We start from the raw sequence: 18,282 nt of genomic DNA on the forward strand, positions 1-18,282 counted from the left end.
CATAACATCTCCCAACCCCAATCCCCACAAATAACGCGAATATTCATTTAATAGTCTACCAAAGGCCAATCTTTCCCATAACCTTTGAAAAGCACAACTTCCTTCCCTCCTCCTCTCAGCTGTAAGTTGTTGTGGTATTTTTATTTTTCCCTCCCTTATGACCTTTCGCTGGCTGTGGGTGGGGTAGACTCCTTTGTGCTTTGTTTCTCGCCTGACTCCCTCCGAGCGCGGAGGGCGGGACGGCGGCGGCAGCTCCCCTCAGCACCGGAAAAGCTTTTCCCGCCCTTTTCCTGAGGCGACCGTTACGACCGCAACGGTCGCGGGCAGCGCGCGGTGCGCACCACCCTTCGGCAACGGATTGGACGAGGGGCGGTGCGTCAGCGACAGCCCCCGCCCCACTCCTGCTTGCCCACCTCCCACTGCGCATGCGTGGGTTGGGGCGGCGGGGTGGGTGCCATGGCAACGCGGCGCGGGAGGTAGGTGAGAGGAGGCTGCAACCGGCGGCAGCGGCCGTGAGGGGAGGTTGCGGCTGAGGCTGAGGCTGAGGCAGGGACCCGGGACCTGTTCAGTGCTCGGGGCTTGCGGCAGGCAGAGCGAGGGCTCCGGTGGGTTGTGCTTAAACGTTGTGTTTATTTGTGGAGCGCTGTATTTCTAAGGGATGGGCGCCTCTCACCCGGTGGGGGGGAAGGCTGTGGAGAACTGCTTTTCACGGGGGGATGTGTGGGAGGCTCTCCACAGCTTTGTTTCTTCAGCCTGTGCTGTGGAGACAGGGAGATAAGGTCCTGCCTGTGCTACATGGGACGTTCTGCAAGCAGGGATGGGGCTTGGTGGCCCTGGAGCAGTCCGGCAGTGCTGCTGTGAGCTCGGGGCTCGGTAATGGCCTTTTGTGGGCCGCTGACACTGAATTGAGGTTCAGGTTTTCCTTTTTACCCTGTCTAGCCTTGTGTTGTTAGAGGAAATCTCAAGGACTTGGCTGAAAAGCTCAGAGTCCTGGAATCTGGCAGAGTTAGCAGATGACTTGGGTCGGCGCAATCCCAAGCACAACTGTAGGCTGGGTGGAGAATGGATGGAGAGCAGCCCTGAGGAGAAGGACATGGGGTGTTGGGGGACAAGAAGATCAACATGACCCAGCAATGTGCGCTGGCAGCCCAGAAAGCCAACCGTGTCCTGGGCTGCATCACCAGCAGCGTGACCAGCAGGTTGAGGGAGGGGATTCTGCCCCTCTGCTCCCCTCTGGTGAGACCCCCCTGCAGTGCTGCGTCCAGCTCTGGGGGTCCCCAGGACAAGAAGGACATGGAGCTGTTGGAGCGAGTCCAGAGGAGGCCACGGAGATGATCCGAGGGCTGGAGCAGCTCTGCTATGGAGACAGGCTGAGAGAGTTGGGGTTGTTCAGCCTGGAGAAGAGGTGGCTCTGGGGAGACCTAATTGCGGCCTTCCAGTACCTAAAAGAGCCTACAGGAAAGCTGGAGAGGGACTGTTTATCAGGGAGGGTACGGACAGGACAAGAGGTAATGGCTTTAAACTAAAAGAGGGGAGATTGAGATGAGATGTTTAGGAAGAAATTCTTCCCTGTGAGGGTGGTGAGGCCCTGGCAGAGGTTGCCCAGAGAAGCTGTGGCTGCCCCTGGCTCCCTGGCAGTGTTCAAGGCCAGGCTGGATGGGGCTTTGGGCAACCTGGGCTAGTGGAGGGTGTCCCTGCCCATGGCAGGGGGTTGGAACTAGACGGTCTTTGAGGTCCCTTCCAACTCAAACCATTCTATGACTTCATAGGTGATTGTCTGTGAAGAAATGCTTTTAGGTATGGCACATCTTGAGTTGCTTTTGCAAGGGCCTAACTTTAAGTATTTTTTCTTTTTCCCCTTTAACTGTAAAGTTTAGGGGGGAACGATACTAATGCCTTGTGCAGTATGTAACCTGCTGCGTGACTGTTTGTTGCAGGGTCCATCTTCAGGGCTTGATGTGGAGTTCCTCTGCTCAGTAAAAGAACATAGCCATGGTAAAACAGGTTTGATTCTTTTGAAGTGTATTGATACTGCTTTTTAAGGAAATGGAGTTAATATCCAAAAGGCTCCTTCCCAAGGCTGCAGGAGATAAACAGACCTGCCCAAATTCACTTTGTGTGCAAGTATGCACCTAATCCTGATTTTTAGCTTTTCTTGCTGTTCTCAGCTACAGGCTGTAAAATTTTGCACACACCTTCTAAAATTTCAAATCTTATTGCTTGTGGGAGAATGAAAATACTGCACAAACATGGGTTTCCCAGTACTTTTGAAGGTGTTCAGATGTCACGCTGGGTTGTAGTTTAAAAACTCAAAAGAGATCATGGTAGGAAGTCTGATCTGTGCCTCTACATGCCAAAAAAGAACTGCACTCTGTTCAGCATCACGTGTCCTTTGGTTGCCTGATAAATCCGTAAGAAATCCCGGGGTTGCCAGCTGGTGCGCCACGCGTTGGCTCTGGCACTGCCGTATGCGCACGTACACGCACAAGGTTTTACTTCTGATGGTATTTGTGATGCTGTGCTGTAGCTCGTTAGCTTCCCGTGCTTTGGGAACCCCTGCTCTAGGTTGTGCTCGAAAGTGCGAGCTGACTGCAGACTACAGCTTACCGATGCCACGTTTCATGAGAGACAGGAAACGGAAGACAAGACAGTTGCTGACAATGACTGAGAACATTTAAAGTCTGGAGGTCAGAGGTATCCGCTGCAGAGGGGCAGCAGGAGCGGTGAGGCTGCTCTAGACAAAAGGCATTCCCTGGTTCTCACTGCAGACTCAGACAACAGTTTGCCCTTACCTTTTTTTAAGCACCTTTTTTATTTTGTAAGATCGGCTACAAGCTAAATTCTCGCCAGGAACCTAATTGTCCTCACAAAATCCAGCAGAGACCCTGCTGGGAGTGGGTAAACAAGGAGTGCGATTCAGGTGACCAGCTGAAAAATCCAACATAAGCATCTACTCTGTGAACTGTACGCATTCCAGCACATGAAGTATTCAACAAATTCTATCCAATTAAGGTCTGCAAAAAAGGCTTGTCGCCTTCTCTAATGTATGTCTGAGTTCAAGTAGTTTGCAGTCTGCATGACTGAAGGTTTAGGAAGCAATCTGCCATCAGCTGCAGTTTGCACTCTCTATTTTCTGTCAGTCTTTTTTCCTTCTGTGGATAGTGGTTCTGTGTGTTTTATATAGAACTCTTGACCTTTTTTCTTTTTTTTTTTTTTCCTTTTACCTATACATATTCCTTCACATTGTGGTCTTGGCTGATTCTGAATATTGTACCCCTGACTGTGTTCCCATACCTCAGAGCACAAATATTTGTCTCTTTTGCACTTAACAGTACTGAGCTGTAAAGGGACTCTTCAGAATTGATACCATGAAAAATACGCTACGTATACTGCCTTCCCCTAGTTTATGCCCCGCTGACAGTTACATGTGGCCTTTCTGGTTGTATCTGTGCTAATTCTTTCTAATGAAGTGCTTAGATCTGTTTAATTACAGTGTGCAAAACCAGGCAAATAACAGAAATAGACGGGCGGATGCATAAAGTGACTCGGTGTGTACTTAAAGTGCTCTTGGCGTCAGCCCAGAGATCAAATACTTTCAGTCACTCACGATGTGTAAGAACTCCTGCTCAGCTCTGGGACTAGCTGTCGCTCCATCCTTGGCGTTGCTGGGACACTGCCCACCTTCTGGCTCTGTGTTCCCATCACCGTTTTTCTGCCTACACAGCAGCAATGAGAGATCCCTCTGGGTCCCTGACACGGTTTCTGTTGCTTAATACCTGGAGGCGACGTCTTCCACACAGACCCTCTCCAGGCTTGTTGCGAGGAGTGGCCAGGACGGGTGAGAAAACAATCCAGGGAGTGAATCAGACTGGCAAATCCCTCTCAGAGGCAAGTGGCTGGGTGTTCAGGCACCAGCGCTAATCAGCTGGAGTTAACAAGAGTATTTTTTTGGCCTGTTCTAGGGCTTGGGTGAGTCTTGGCAACATCTCCTTCCTATATACAGAATGGCAGAGCTGCTATTTGGATTTGTGTTACTGCTAATGGTAGAAAAGCAACTCCATCACAGAGCCTTGAAAAGGCCGCAGCTGTAGAAGGGAGACCTGCTTTTCTGGTTTATTATCCAGAGTCACAAGTAGACACAAAGTAGTGGATGAACACGCAATGCGAGCTTCAGGATTGTATCGTAATGCATTAATTAAAAAAAAATCAATTGAAAAGGATGTACGATTTCCATTGTGCACAAACCTTTTTTTAGCCAGAAAGAAGCACACGGGAACACTAATTAGCTCTGTCTGATGACTTTAAAGATTCTTACAACCTACAGAGCAAATATGGATTTGCTGAAAGTGTATTAATGCTTGTGAGTCCTATATAAAGTCACCACACATTACAGGAGTCTGTGGTGAGGGGTTCTGAGCTAATACTGCGAGCCAGGACTAAGATGCAATGAAACAGCTGTTCCAGCATGTCTTGGGATCCTCTGCCCAGAAGCGAGGCAATAAAGACACAGGACTAACTGAGTGTTTTTGTGGTCATTTTCTCTCTGCAGGCAGTTAAAAGTAGCAAACCCAAGCGTGGCAAAGGCAAAAGCTCCAAAAAGAAAGCAAAGAAGGTGGTGAAGGAAGTGGATATCCTCAGCCCAGCTGCCATGCTCAACGCCTACTACATCTGCCACAATGCCCCCGCCTGCCTGCAGTTTCGGGGCTTTCCCTGGCCTGGCTCCCCCAAAAAGAAGGGGAAGAAAGGAAAATAACTGAGTGGTTGGAAAGCAAAGGACTCTGTGAAAACCAAGCTCCCCAGTGTAGAAGAGACTTTTTTGCAGATTAGACTCATACTGACCTCTCCAGTGGTTAGCTCAAATATTTTGCCATAATCACTGTTGCGTCCGTACAAAGACACTCTTATTATAGCTCAAGCATAGAGTGACAAATGGTAAGTGACACTGTGCTATTGTAATTTCAGCTGTGGCCCTTCGCTCTCCAGTTCTGTGTGGAATAAAGCTTTGTGCCTCAGCAGTCTGAAGGGTCTGTAGTAGGGTTTGCTTCACCTGTACTGCTGCCGTTCTTTTACGGATGGGATGTGTTCCCCAATAGCATTTGGTGTCCCTCCAGCTGGTTTAACCAGCGCTGGTGGAAACTTGATTTCAGAAAGTGGATACCTTGGTAAGATTGACAGTGTTAAGTATGATTTTTATAACATTGGTTTATCTTTGTGAGAGTCGCCCAGTGCTCCCCTTCTGGCTCAACAGAGCCATGCGATGCCGTCTGTGTATCTGTGTGATTCACCTCGTTCTAAAGGAAATGGCTACATTTGGTCAGATAAGCAGTACTTGAAGCTCCAGCGAATCACCACCAGCTCTCCTTTTGGCTGCAGTGAAAATCTAGAGATCTAGCTTAGATGTTGCCGGTGATGCTGTTACACGCAGTCAGAGGTGATGATGAACGCCCCCGCCGGGTCTCCCCTTACAGTAATTGGTCTTAGTCCGAATGTCCTGGCTAGAGACCACAAGCTTTGTCTTACGGTCCGGAGTTGTTTCGCTCCATTTCCTCCACGTGTGTTTAACACAGCCCTTGGTAAATTGTGAAGCAGCGTGTCAAGCGAAGCTGTACATCTCTCCCAGATCCTTACACCGACTGGAAGGTTGCAGCGGAGTGACTGGGAGGGGTGAGGATGTGTCCTGAACTGATGTGGGCTGTGAGGAGATGGGAAGGAATACAAAAGGGCTGGAATCTTGGAGAAAGAGTTGGGAAAACAGAATGCGCAATGGGCTAGAGCTACTATAAGGGGAGGTGTCCTAGTTCTCTAGGATACCCGAGGGACTGTGAGCATGCAAAGCCACTCTCTACACCAAGCGGCACTGTGACGCGCACAGGAAGCATCACATCAGATTTTCAGTTGGTTTCTCAGGGCTGAACATCTGCGGTGCTGATCTGGCAGAGCAGCGAGCTGGCTCTCGAGGCCATTTCCGATTGACTTAACTGCAGGAGGAGGTATAGCACCTTTCTGACTTCCAGGTCAGACTTTATGTTACGGATAACAGAATGCTCAGTTATAATGTGATCGACCCAAACCGATAAAGATCCATAAAGCCTTATGCTGTTTCTCCAGCTTAAAATGTTCCCTCTATGAAGAGCTCTTGACCAGGTAAAATCATAGTTTAGTGGCATTGCTTGTAGGCCAGCTATTGTCATTATGTAGGCTACTGCACTACTCCACTGAATTTGTTCCATCTACATGTCAAGAAAATCATGGTGGGTATCCTGTTTCCTTGCTAAGTAGTCTGCAGTTGGCATGTTCTGAATCAGAGACACGGTTTGCAGTACTAGTTTGTTCTATGTTGTGCATCAGCATGTCTTCCTTAGCATTTACTCGTGTTCTTGCTTCCCCATCACCCACCAGGAAGTCTCTAGTCACAGCATATACTTGCAACTATTTCCTCAAAGTATCAGCGTTCCAAAGCAAGAGAGGACTGACATTTGCTCTGTTTATATTTAGCATCTGAAAATAATTGTTAAAAAAAAAAAAAAAATCACTCCCTTTTTGTGTAATGTATCTGTGAGATCTTTAAGGGACAGATGTTTCTGAGCACCGAGGTAGGAACTGCTTAACATCACGGAGCAGCCTCCCCGCTGCCCCCCCCATCACTGTCAGTTTGGGTCCCAGGGTCAGTTTGCAGGAGAAGTTGAAGAGCAGCACAATCTCTTGCCAAGCTGAAGAACCTGGTTTAACAGCAATTGCACGCAGAGCAGGTGTCTGGGGAAGTAACTTCCTTCTGGGCAACTTGTTCTCCAGCTACCTATCGCAGCATCGTGCGCAGTTTCCTCTGAAGCAGCTGTTATCTGACCAGCGCGGGAGGCTGCGTGCCACACAAGGCGGGCAAGCGGTCTGATCTGATACGACGGTTACAAGTAAGTGACGCCATTTTTACATCTGTGATAGACTGGAGCTGCAATGATTTAAAGACTCCAAAGCAAAGTTTCAGTATGCAAAAATTACCAGAACAAATAGTGAAATATCATTACACGTTTTTTCTTTAAAAAAAAAAAAAAAGTGATTTCTGCATGATGCAATTGAGCACACCAGATGGTGACCAGTGAAGTGCAAAGGACAAAGACTCTGCTTTCTAGTGTAGCTGAAAAGTTGCCATTCATTTCTTTGACAACAGATGAGAAAACCCTTCCAACCATCCCAAACTGAAAAATGAAACACTTTTTTTTCCCTTTTACCTCTCTGACGCCTTGATCCATCTCAATTTGGCATGTAATTCAGGCTCCCTGGTGTTTAATAAAGACCAACAGACATCTCTAAAGAAAAGTTTGGACTTCAAATGGCTCGATTCTCTATTTGAATATGTTGCTTCAGAGTGCTGCAGGCTGTGCTGCTGACTTCTGAGGGACAGTGGATCTGACTTTACAGGGAGTCTCCGCTGCTGCGGGATGAAACTTGCAGATATTTCTGTTTTATCACAACCTGTAAGAGTTTGATTGTGTGACGAGCTTTTCTGCCCGCTGGGGTGCAGAACTTATAAGCTGACTTTATGATGAATAAAGCCTGTTCCGTTCAAATGCCCAAAGAATCTTTTGAGGGGAAACTGCAGGCTGGAGAGGCCCTTTGCTTTATGGGCACAGCGCAAGGGAACTTTGCGGTGCTACGTCCATCATCTCTTGCAGCGAGTTACATTTTTCTAGCATTAGGGCTTCCTAATGCTCAGAGCACGCTGCTTTGAGTACGTGAGGTTAACGTTTGTTTACCAAAGCCCCGCTGTTAAAAATACACTGGGTGGTGATGTGTTTGTGGGTGGGGCACAGCAGTGAGGAGAGTCACAGGACTGCGACGTGATGTGAGTGATGGCTATATATATTATATATAGAAAAATATATGTAAGGAGTTTAAAAAAAGACATTATTCACCACATTATTAGACTATTTCAAGCTGTCTGTGAGCAGCTCCCCTTCTTCACTCTTTCATTCAGTCAGTGTTTCTGTATTGCCTGGTATCTCCTAGCACATTATTTTCACGTTAAGAAAAGCATTGTGGATCTTTATGGTACGTAAGAAAGGCTTGAGAAGTGGCACGCATTGTTTTGTCTCATTTCTCATTTTATGAAAAACCCTGCCTGTTATTTCCCATCTTCAGGGAAGGACAACTGAGGATTCTTTTGCTCATAAATGGTATATCCACAATGAAGAGGTTACTATGGTGAATTTTTAAAGAAAAACTTTCATCCAAAAGGCATATTAGATTTTGGCACTAAAGAGTGTCAGCAGAAGTAAATAAATAAAGTTTCAGTAGGTTAACTCCTGTCTCATTTGCTCATTTTTTACTGTCTTGGCTCCCCACTGCCATTTCAGATGTCCTCCAGGAACAAAGAGATTCTGATTTTCCTGGCTTTTTTATAAACCTCTTTCTTTCAAGCTTTCTGTTTATGATAAAAAAGGCACAAGTCATTTTTTTTCTCTCTCTTTTGCTAGTAATTGTACAAAAGACCAGAAGGAACAAAAGATTAGAACTTAGATAAATGGTTGCTCTCCAAGATGTGCTGTCTGGGTCCCATGACACCTGCAAGTATTGATATCTTCCATTTTAAATATTAGGATGATTTTTCTTATATCCTAGTGTGTTATCCACTAGGTAATTATCCAGTTACTGGTAGTTTTCTGGAGGTATTCAGTGAATTCAGGAGACCTGCTTCTTGCAGATGCTTTTGATGCCCTCTTAGAGGAAGCTTATAGGGCCTTCCCACCCTGACAGCCTCAGACCAGAGGTTAGTTGTAAGAGAATCCTGGGGAGAAAATACCTTTTCCTTGACTTTTTTAATTTTTTTTTTTATTTAGGCTGCACATAATTTTGTTGAAGGTAAGAAATATTTAGTTCTTTTAAAATAGAATCTTTTAATTCTGCAGTGTTCCTTCTAGGTTATTGCTATATGACTTCAGGAGAAACAACCAAAGGCATTTTTTTATTTACTGTTAAGGTCTGGTATATTTATGACTAGGCTAAAGTAAACTGAGTGTGAAATCCTTTTTATGCAAAAGACTGGCTTAGTATCAGCATTTCTCTCAATTGTCTTCTAGCTGTGATTAGCACGAGAAGAGAGAAATGTTTAAGAAAAATGAGGAAAATATTTAATACAACACATGGTTACAACAGCCTCCTTGGAATGGCCATGATTATATGCCAGGAAGGGAGCAGTTTGCTCTTTGGTGGAAATTCCTGAACCAAATGCTTTAGAACTTCACCTGCAATTAGTGCTGAATGTTAGAATATTTTTAATAGCTGAAATTGCAAGCAATAGGCCGAGTGCTCCTACAGTCTAAAAGGAAGCTCTTTTTTAATGTTAGCAGGTAGATCAGAGTACACAGATTATATGAAGAAAGCAAAATACTTACTGCTGTTTAGTGCAAGTTGAAAATTACATTTAACTTCAGAAAATCTTTTTTTCTCTTAGGGTGATTCAAGTAGATCTCACCTTGCTTTGCAGGTCTATAGCATAGCTATCTCTGCCTGAGGTACTCATGCTGGGATCTCCTTATAGATATAAAGGAGATCGGAAACAGGCATGTGAGGAATGACTGCTTCTGGACCAAAAAGCCTGATATTTCTTTGTCACATTTATGGTGAACCGCTCATTCCTTAAAGTATTCTGTTCCTGGAAAAAATAATTTACTATCTATGACTTTTTTGACCTCTCTGATCCAAAAAAATGTTTGTAGAATAAATCTGCTTTCGAATCCTCATCTAATCTGATATGATGGATATACTACCATGCTACATGACCTAGCGCTTTGTTGAATACACAGTTACAAAACTTGGATTGCTCATTGCATAACAGGAATGATGTGGCTCCCTTCTTGTTTACACAAACCATTGTCTGTGATAGCTTCCATGGGTTTCTTTTCATGGCAGTTCAAAATGTTATGTAGGCTGACCGACCCTCTTGAAACCGTAGTATGTTTATGTATGAAGACAATTTCTGTTCTGTGACATTTACTTTTGATGATGCTGGGAGTTTCCCATCCTTGATTTAATGTGTCCTTCACTAGAGGTGGTTGTGCAGGAGCAAGTGGGAATGCTTTGCGTGGGTAAGATGGATACTTTTTCATCAGAGAAGGGGAGGGGCCTGTTGAGGATATCTGTTTCATGTCTGTGGAGTGTGATTGGGTTGTAAGCAGATTTTATCAAGCCCCTAAGACAGCAGAAGTGAAGGCTGGATCGTAAGTGATGTAGATGAATGATATCATGTTCCGAGTTTTCTCAATCTGACCTTTCTATGGAAAGGTAATTATCTTGCAACACTAGTTGCTTCATAAGAGAGCTTCATAAGGAGAGTTACGGTTGGTTTAAAGCTTCTGATGTGACTTGCAATCTGCTTATTGGCAACAACCTGATGCTTGAAGAAATGAAAGGAAGAAAATGCTAACCCTTATGAAATCACTGCTTCTTCCAATACTATTGATAGTGTTGCCTCCTCTAGTGATCTCAATTTTGTAATCTCACCTTGTGCTTCAGTTCTTCAAGGTAAGTAATGCTTTATTTATTATATAAAGCTGAAGCTCCCAGACCTAGTGAAACAGGTATCTTCTGCTGGGGTATATCGGAGCTTTCTAAGCATGAAGCTCTTTGTCTTATTCCACGAATAACCGTTGAGCTTGCCATGGTGTACGACTCATCTCAAACAACATGGCCTGAAATGGTGTACTTGAAAGCAAGAGTCCTCCTTCTGTCACCTGTTGTTTTGGCTCCTGAGACACGTTATCCAGGAAGCTTGGTACCTTCTGAAAATAGATACAACATTTTGGGAGCACCTGGTAATTATAGCTTGCCCTTTGGGAACTGTCCAAGCAGTAGCTCTGTTTTCTTAGAAATGTACATGCTTTTATTGATTTCTCATCCTTTCCTATTGTTTTATGTATGTGACTTGTGTAATTTCTGTTGCCGTCACCAGAAAGGAGATAGCAGGATAGGAAACATTTCAAGCTCTTACACTGGCAGTTGATACTTTGCTTTTCTTGCCTAGAACCGCAGTTAGGGTCTGTCGCAATGCTTTGGCAGGTCTTAAAAGTTCTTCACAACCTGGCATTGCAAGCTTTCTTGGAAGAGGAGATTAAAGTAATTTTAATAGTTGGTGAGATTTCAGACCAGCAGCCTCCTGGGGGTGTCTCTGGCGAGCTTCTCAGTGTCTCTTGAAACGTCCCAGGATCGTTCAGCTCTCAAGTAGCTCCAGGACTGTTCCCTGCCTACACGTGGCAGAGCTGTGCTAGTCCTGAGCTTACCAGTGGTCATAACCCACAGTTCATCACTGTCTTGACAATGATCTTTCATGAGATGAGGATTGTTATGTCTCTTTTCTCTTAAAATTATTTCCTTTCAGCTCTTTAGGGTAAGAAAGTGCACTACTTTCAGCCTTTCATTCCTGCGTTACATTTTTTAAACCTGTTATTCTTGTTGCTTTCCTCCGTGCTTCACAATGCTACTGCTTCATCAGCACAAGGTGACAATTAACACCTCCGATGTGCAATTTTTCTTCTCACATGTTGCTACGTGAGAGTCATAAAACTGAGACTTATGGGATTAATCTCCTCTAAATCTAAACATCTGCATCAATGCCTGGACTAGTCATCTAGATTCATATAGTAAGAGCAGTTTAGGATGTGATTCTTCTGATTAAATGTCTGTAGAGGCTTAAAGCAGCCCTGGGTGGCTTGTTTAGGTACAGGAACATCTAGTAAGATCTATCCCACTCTCTGTGGCATATATAAGATTTTACTGAAAAAGCAAATTCAAATTTTGTGTGGATACAGAAATGTAAGTTCCTCACAAAGTGATGAGTCCAGAGAAACCAATATGGCCATAGCTTGGGGGTCCTAAGGAATTTGGGCTCCTAAGGAATTTGGGCTAAAGGCCCTAAAAAGGGGTTATCAGAAAACGTGAAAACGTCTGTGATTCTAGTATCTTGGATGATGAGGGTAAAATTGTGGGGGATATCCTGTCTCATCTTCTGTTAAAAGGAAATCACCCGGCCTGCGCCTTTCGGGCATCCCTTTTCAGAGAACAAAAATACCTCCTGACTTCAGCACGGTGGTGTCTGAGACGCGGAGGAGGGGAGCCGAGCGAGACAGTTCCTTGGAGAGGAAGTGCAGTTGTCTTGAGCTTATCACTCCTGCACAGTTGTAAACTCAGCCCTGCTCACTCTCACTAATAATAGCCAAGTGTAATTGTGTTCAGATGGCTAGCTCAGCCAGGGGAAAATCGCCTTGCCTGTTAGGCAGTTTAGGCAAAATTGCCTTGAGTAACGAAGAAAAGCAAATCATAAATATCCAACTCGGTGTAATCAGTCTTCAGTGACTGCTTGGGGAATTTATTTCCCTAAGAAAAGCAGATTGGACCTGAAGTAGTATCTCACAATGAGCAGATTCGCAGCCCTGTACAAAGGGCATTGCAGCAGCACGTTATTTGGAAGCACTGTAGGCGACAGTCTGTGTTAGGAAGATGCAGGAGGCGTCATCCTTGGGGCTGGGCTCCGAAGCTCGCCGGAGCAGTGCTGGCCACAGCCACCCCTGCCAGCTCTGTCCCAGTCGAGTATTGGGATCATCAAGTGCTCCAGCAGCAGCGCAGTGCTGGTACAGGACAAGCCTCAGCACGGACATTAGATACTTGAGTCACAAGCAGGCTACTTGCCCTAAGAACCAATTAAAAAAAAAAAAAACCTTCACCAGTGTGTTTGAAAAGAAGCTTTGGGCAAAACATGGAGATGGGAGAGGAAAGCCTTCCTGACAGAAAAGTTCCCAGCTCATTTCTTCCTTTTTTACAGTCTCATCTTTGTCTCTGCATTAACTGTTTTTGCTGTAAAATCTACTGTAGTTTGATGCCTAGCTGCAAGGAACATTGCAATGGGCACTGAAAAGCTATATATAATAGCCTAAGTGGGCTCTTACATGCCATTCTCTCTCTGTAGTTGTTACTGTTACTGCTGTTTCACAGAGATGGGAGAATGGCATTCATCCAACACTGCCGTCTTTTATTTCTAAATACTCTGGGTACTGGTAGAATAGAAACAATTATTCACTAGTTATGAGAAGCAGTGAAAAGGCCGGCTGCTGCGGGGCAAGCCCAAAATCCAGACTGCTTTTGGTTACTAGTTGCTGCAGAAAAGGAACAAGAAGTAAAGCTGCTGTCCCCGAGACACATCATGTATGGCTTGTGCTGTTGCACATTCAGACCCCATTTTGTTATCATACACCAAAACAATGGTCTCGGCTCCAATCTGGGTATCTTCTAGATCTTCACACCATGCAACCTTTCTCCCTGCTGATGAGAGAATCAAGGTCTCCAGGGTCTGTAGCACAGATCCCCTGTCTGCTGTAACCCTCCCTGCTCCTAAGGGAAATGTTTTGAGGCTCAAGGCTGCCCTGAAGCACTGCAGGTCCAGGTGAGTATCCAAAACAGAACTTCAAAAATAGGCAGCAAAGCCCTAAAATAATTTATTACTGTCCAAGAAAACAAATCTTGAAATTAACTGTTGACTGCCTGACTGCTTTCCATACTCGGGTTTTATACTCATGCAATTACAAGTGTGAGCTGGCTGTGGGTGGTGATGCCAAAGAACTATAAAAAAGGGTAAGCTCTGCAGTTAGTTATGGCATCATAGCCCAGAGAGGCCATACTGGAAAGTCTGGTCTTGAGACGGCTCTTGTGACAGTGAAGCTGAAACAGAGAAAAAAGCTCTGGATGCATCTTTTGCAGAGAGGTACTGGCAATCTGGGAAAGAGACCAAATATGTTAAATAAGGCGGCGGCTGGAGAATTGGAGTTCTATTGGAAAATGCCTCCCTCCTCTAATACCTGGCAAAACTAATCATGTATTATCTTCAGGCTCTTCACTCTGTCCCATGTTGCACCGTAACACTGGATGACTTCAGAAGCTTGTCATATTCTGTGCAGAAAAACAGCAAGATCAGCGTATGCAGAACTTGACCAAACTGTATTTGAGCGGAAGGAGTGAAGATAAGCTGAAAATACCTGAGTGCCCACAAAGGTAGAGAACTAGGTGTAAGGATCTAAGTCGAAGAGAGGGAATAGTCAGATGGAAAACCAGAAATCTCTATTTGCAGAGCCCTGACAGGCTCTGGGAGACGGTGCAGGAATCCACTACCTTACCAGTAGCAGCTCTCCAGAATGACTGCACCTGTGTAAATTCTGATGACTACACAAACTATAATAGAGCTTTTCGTCACAGAAATCCTCCCAAAACTCAGACTCAGCTTTGGTCTGATCTGGCTCCAAAGAAGCTGTAGCAGCCGGAGCCCAATCAAGGCTACTTATAACAAACTCATTGCACTATCAACATTCTCCCTAGAGTAATGAAAACCAGCCCGGCTCTTTATGAGCCATGCAAATCTGGTTTACTGCACATTACTGAACAATCACTGTTGCAAAGACTCACATTAAAGGAAAGCAATGGATGCAATTTTTTTTTAATCTGAAAAAGAAGGAGAGAAGGAAAAGGCCAAGCAGCTGTGTCTGTAGTCTTCCCCTTCAGTCTGCACTGTGAACGTTTTAAAAACTGTTCAGTTAGTTCTGCTAAATCATCAGGGTGTTTTGTTTATAGCATAGTGGGTGAATCAGTTACTTTTCTCTTCTCTGGGCTTAAGATGAAAATAAAACCTTCATATGAAAGAAAAAAGACCCACCCACTTTTTCTTCCCTGATGATACAAGATGCCAAGCGGCTGGGATTCTATCTCTTCCGTCGCTTGCAAGCACAGCCAGCCAAGAAGTGCCAACAGGCAGCAGATGTTTTAACTCTGAGGCAGCTAGGACATTTTGTGGCAAGCAGACCCTCAAGAGAACTGCTGCCAGGAACGCGTCTTCCACTTCATGACCACGTGCAGCTCCTTCATCTCCAGCATGCCAGAGATCAGCCTTCCCATATAAACCCAGGAAGGTAACAGATTCTTGTTTGTTGTAATGTCTGCTGTCATAGAAGAGGCAAGAGTTGGAGTTCAGGAAGTCCTAAAGCTACACTTATGTCTCTGAAACACTTTTTGGAGACATCTCCTTCCTGCCCACATTGGCTTAGCTGATTGGAACAACGTGTTGGATAGACCTTGTCTCTGAGATGTGCAAAATATGCTACTAAGGGCACGTGTCTCATCCCCTTACAAAAACATAATCTCCGTTTGTGGTCCCTAAAAGTCAATAGTACTTTTTCACACTTGCAAACCTTCTGCTCGTAACTCAGTCACACTCCCACAGAAGAGAAGTCTTCGCTGCAGCTAAGGCTCTTCACTTAGGGCTCTTTATTTGTGCACAGACGCGACTGTGGCACCTGAAAACGCACAGTATCTGTGACCCAAGGCTGGTGGCACTTTAAGGCCAGACCTATCTGGTCTGGCCAAAGTCCAAAAGCCACTTACGCTGCTGGTAATAACCCACCCATGTTACAAAGCAGCACCAGCTCACTGACCCAGGCACTCCCATTCCCCTTATGCTTTCCTGTGCATCTTTTCCTAGGCACTCCTTCCTTGTTACTCATCTGTTTTCTTCTTCTATCCCAGAAGTCACCGACCAAAGACAAGACCTAAACCAGCCTGTACATCGTCTTCTGAGCTCTCTCCCATGGCCTCACAGCACCTGAGCCGACACATCCAGCTGGTAATTTGATAACACTGTCCTCACATTATCCTTTCCACATTTCCTCTTCCCAGACCCAGGATGATGACAGGGTCCTGTCACCAGAGCTCCCTTTTCCCACTGTGCATTGCTAGCCTTCACCCAGCTAGCTTCCTCCCCCATCTCTCCCTGCGTGCTGGATATGACATGTCCTAACCAGCCCCTGGCATTCCTATGGGCATGCAAGCCAGGCTCCCTACCCTTCTGCCAGCGAAATGTACGTTTGTACTCACAATTAGTCTTTTCCCAGCCCTTTTGATATAGGATTATGTATCTATGACACAGTGCAGTCTGGATCTCCATGAGAACCTGGGGAATCGTGTGCTGACATTCAGTTTTTCAAAGAGAGCTTGTTCATACTGGGAAATGTTGCCTCTGGAGGAGCTTTCTGGTACATCCCAAAGGAACGTCCGTGCTGTGCCCCGGTTGAAAGGCTTTGGTCCTGTGTGCCCTTCCCCTCCCTTTCCTTTCCTTCTCTCACTTTGAGAGGGGTGGAAAAAAAAAATGAGCATGTGTGCCAGTCACAGTCCCAGCACACTCAACAGCCCCTAACTCACACATTTGCACTTTCACAAGCCCATGGTTTGATCTGCCCATTCCAAACCGATTACCAACATGTGGCCTTGAAAATATGCGCCTGGATGGGACCCTGAGATGTCATGTCATCCATCCCTCTCCCTGAGGCAGGAGCAACTCTACCTACGGCATTCCTGAGCGGTATTTTGTCTAACCTGTTCTTAAAACCTCCAATGGGGGAGACTCCAGAGTGTCCCAAAGCTCCTCTGGTATTATCACATCCTACCATTATGAAATTTTCTTGGTGGCTCATCTAAATCTACTTTCCTGTGATCTATGCGGAAGTGACTTTCCTCCTGTGGAGATTCTGAGTCACTGTGGGTTATACCAGGCCTGTCGAGTGGCACAGTCCCAGGCCTCGGTGCTTCTGGCCCTGCTCTAAAACTGCTGATTCGCACAAGGGAATTCCACTGCTGTTACAGTCTGCATCAGCTGCCTCCAGATGTCCGCCTGTGTTGGCAAGGCACTCTCCCATCTTCACGGAGCAGCAAGCCCCAGCCAAAACACCTTCGCGGCTCTGCAGCAAAAGTTACATTCATCTCGGCAACTGGTGTAAATCATCATTTGGCCTGGATCCATGTTTTGTACCTATGAGAGGCAAAAAACAGAAATCCAGAGCATCCAAAACTCCATCAGAGTGACTGAGTCTACGGGCTAAGACGACGTTGACGTGAAAAGCAGAGGCGTTATTTTCCCCACAACGCGCTGTGAAAGCGTGCACATGGTAGCAAAGTTCCCCAAAAAAATGCAAAGGCACTGCAGAAGCGACAACTGGAGTGTGACTCTCCAGAGCGGACAGTCAATCCTGAGCTGACCTAACACACACACCAATTGCCTCAGATAGCTACGCAGTTAGCGTTTGTTTTCTATACCGTGCTTTCCATATTCTTGCATCTTCAGATGGGTATAGTACGGTCATCACTTCCTGCCCTAAGAAGTCATCTACTGTTGCTTTATTCTATTTGTAAACAGAAAAAATTGGTGGCTGTGTTTCATTCCACCTATCAGATGAAGTTACTTCTGTATTTTCTGTATTTGCCTGATTATCAGTAAATTTGCAGAGTGCTGTGAGCTGGCACGCATTTGGGACACATCTCATTTTACAGGGACTGTACTGCACGCTTCAAGGGAGCTTGTAAAATCCCAGTAGTGGATATCAATATAATGACAAAAATTTTGTCATTTTTAGTACAATGGCATACCCACGAAAGAGGTTTCTACTAGGCACAGATGGTGGGCTGATGTCCCGAAGTAAAACAAATTACATACATTTTATGCCAACAAAAATAAAATTATGATTACTCTAATATAAAAGTCTACTGAATTTTTGACCTGCCAGATCTCTAGCACAGAGTGCGCAATAAACACATAAGATCCTTAATGAAGGAATATTACTGAAAATATTTTGCTTTCCAGGTGGCTCTGAACCAGCTTCTGTTAACTTTTCTCCTGTAGTACCTGTTCTCATTGTATTTTCATGTCATTCTTTAGGCGTGGGGAAAACATCTTAAATTTGACAGCTTTCAGTGCACCAGATGTCAAGTCCCATCTTAAGACGCCCTCCTACAAAATACAGATTTATACTCGTTCTTATTACTTCCCCCATCTCCTTTTCCCTCAGTGTTTTAAATCCTTCTCCTTTATATTTCAGGTTCCTACTGAACCCCCAGGCTGCTTGGGGACAGGGGCAGCCTTCAAAGGTGAACACTTTCCCCCACAACAAGGCTGCGATCCTAGTTAGATGTCTCTGAGCCCAAATACGATAATACAAGAAATCATTAGCTTCCGTATACCGGGAAGGGTAATTAGTGGGGCTAAAGTTGAGTTCAGCTCATCGATACCTACCAGGCAGTACCGGAAACAAGAGGCTTTGTGGATTATGTTCATGTTCAGGGCGGTCAGTCTGTTAACGGTCTTACCACAGTTTTCTGACGTGCAGAAGGGACACCCGTCCCCTTGGCACCAGACCAAGCCTGGTTTCGGAGGAGCTCCAGTGCGGGAGCCACAGCTGCTTCAAGCCGGCGGCCCTTGCCGGG

The 18,282-nt window shown here is 45.4% G+C and overlaps 1 protein-coding gene and 1 long non-coding RNA gene across 9 annotated transcripts; one reads left to right on the forward strand and one right to left on the reverse strand.

Annotated features, from left to right (window-relative positions):
• The first annotated feature begins 208 nt into the window (after positions 1 to 208).
• On the forward strand, positions 209 to 17,552 carry SMKR1 (small lysine rich protein 1). 8 transcript variants are annotated; one of them, XR_012835360.1, is made up of 3 exons: positions 209 to 476; positions 1,938 to 1,995; positions 15,556 to 17,552. XR_012835360.1 is itself a non-coding variant. In XM_075751854.1 (3 exons), the coding sequence occupies exons 2-3, from the start codon at positions 1,993 to 1,995 to the stop codon at positions 4,751 to 4,753; spliced, it is 216 nt and encodes a 71-aa protein (XP_075607969.1). In that variant the 5' UTR covers positions 226 to 476; positions 1,938 to 1,992; the 3' UTR covers positions 4,754 to 5,015. The 8 variants fall into 8 exon arrangements, 3 of the variants coding, with proteins under 3 accessions (XP_075607969.1, XP_075608046.1, XP_075608127.1); XM_075751854.1 differs by lacking the exon at positions 15,556 to 17,552 and adding an exon at positions 4,550 to 5,015 and having other exon boundaries at positions 226 to 476; positions 1,938 to 2,004; XM_075751931.1 differs by lacking the exon at positions 15,556 to 17,552 and adding an exon at positions 4,550 to 5,015 and having other exon boundaries at positions 253 to 476.
• On the reverse strand, positions 13,450 to 15,558 carry LOC142601764 (uncharacterized). The gene is made up of 2 exons (XR_012835386.1): positions 13,842 to 15,558; positions 13,450 to 13,704 (listed from the first exon to the last, which is right to left on the reverse strand). It is a non-coding gene; the product is annotated as an uncharacterized LOC142601764 (long non-coding RNA).
• Positions 17,553 to 18,282: the final 730 nt, after the last annotated feature.

The sequence above is a fragment of the Balearica regulorum genome, chromosome 1 (assembly GCF_011004875.1).
Source record: "Balearica regulorum gibbericeps isolate bBalReg1 chromosome 1, bBalReg1.pri, whole genome shotgun sequence".
Taxonomy (NCBI): domain Eukaryota; kingdom Metazoa; phylum Chordata; class Aves; order Gruiformes; family Gruidae; genus Balearica; species Balearica regulorum.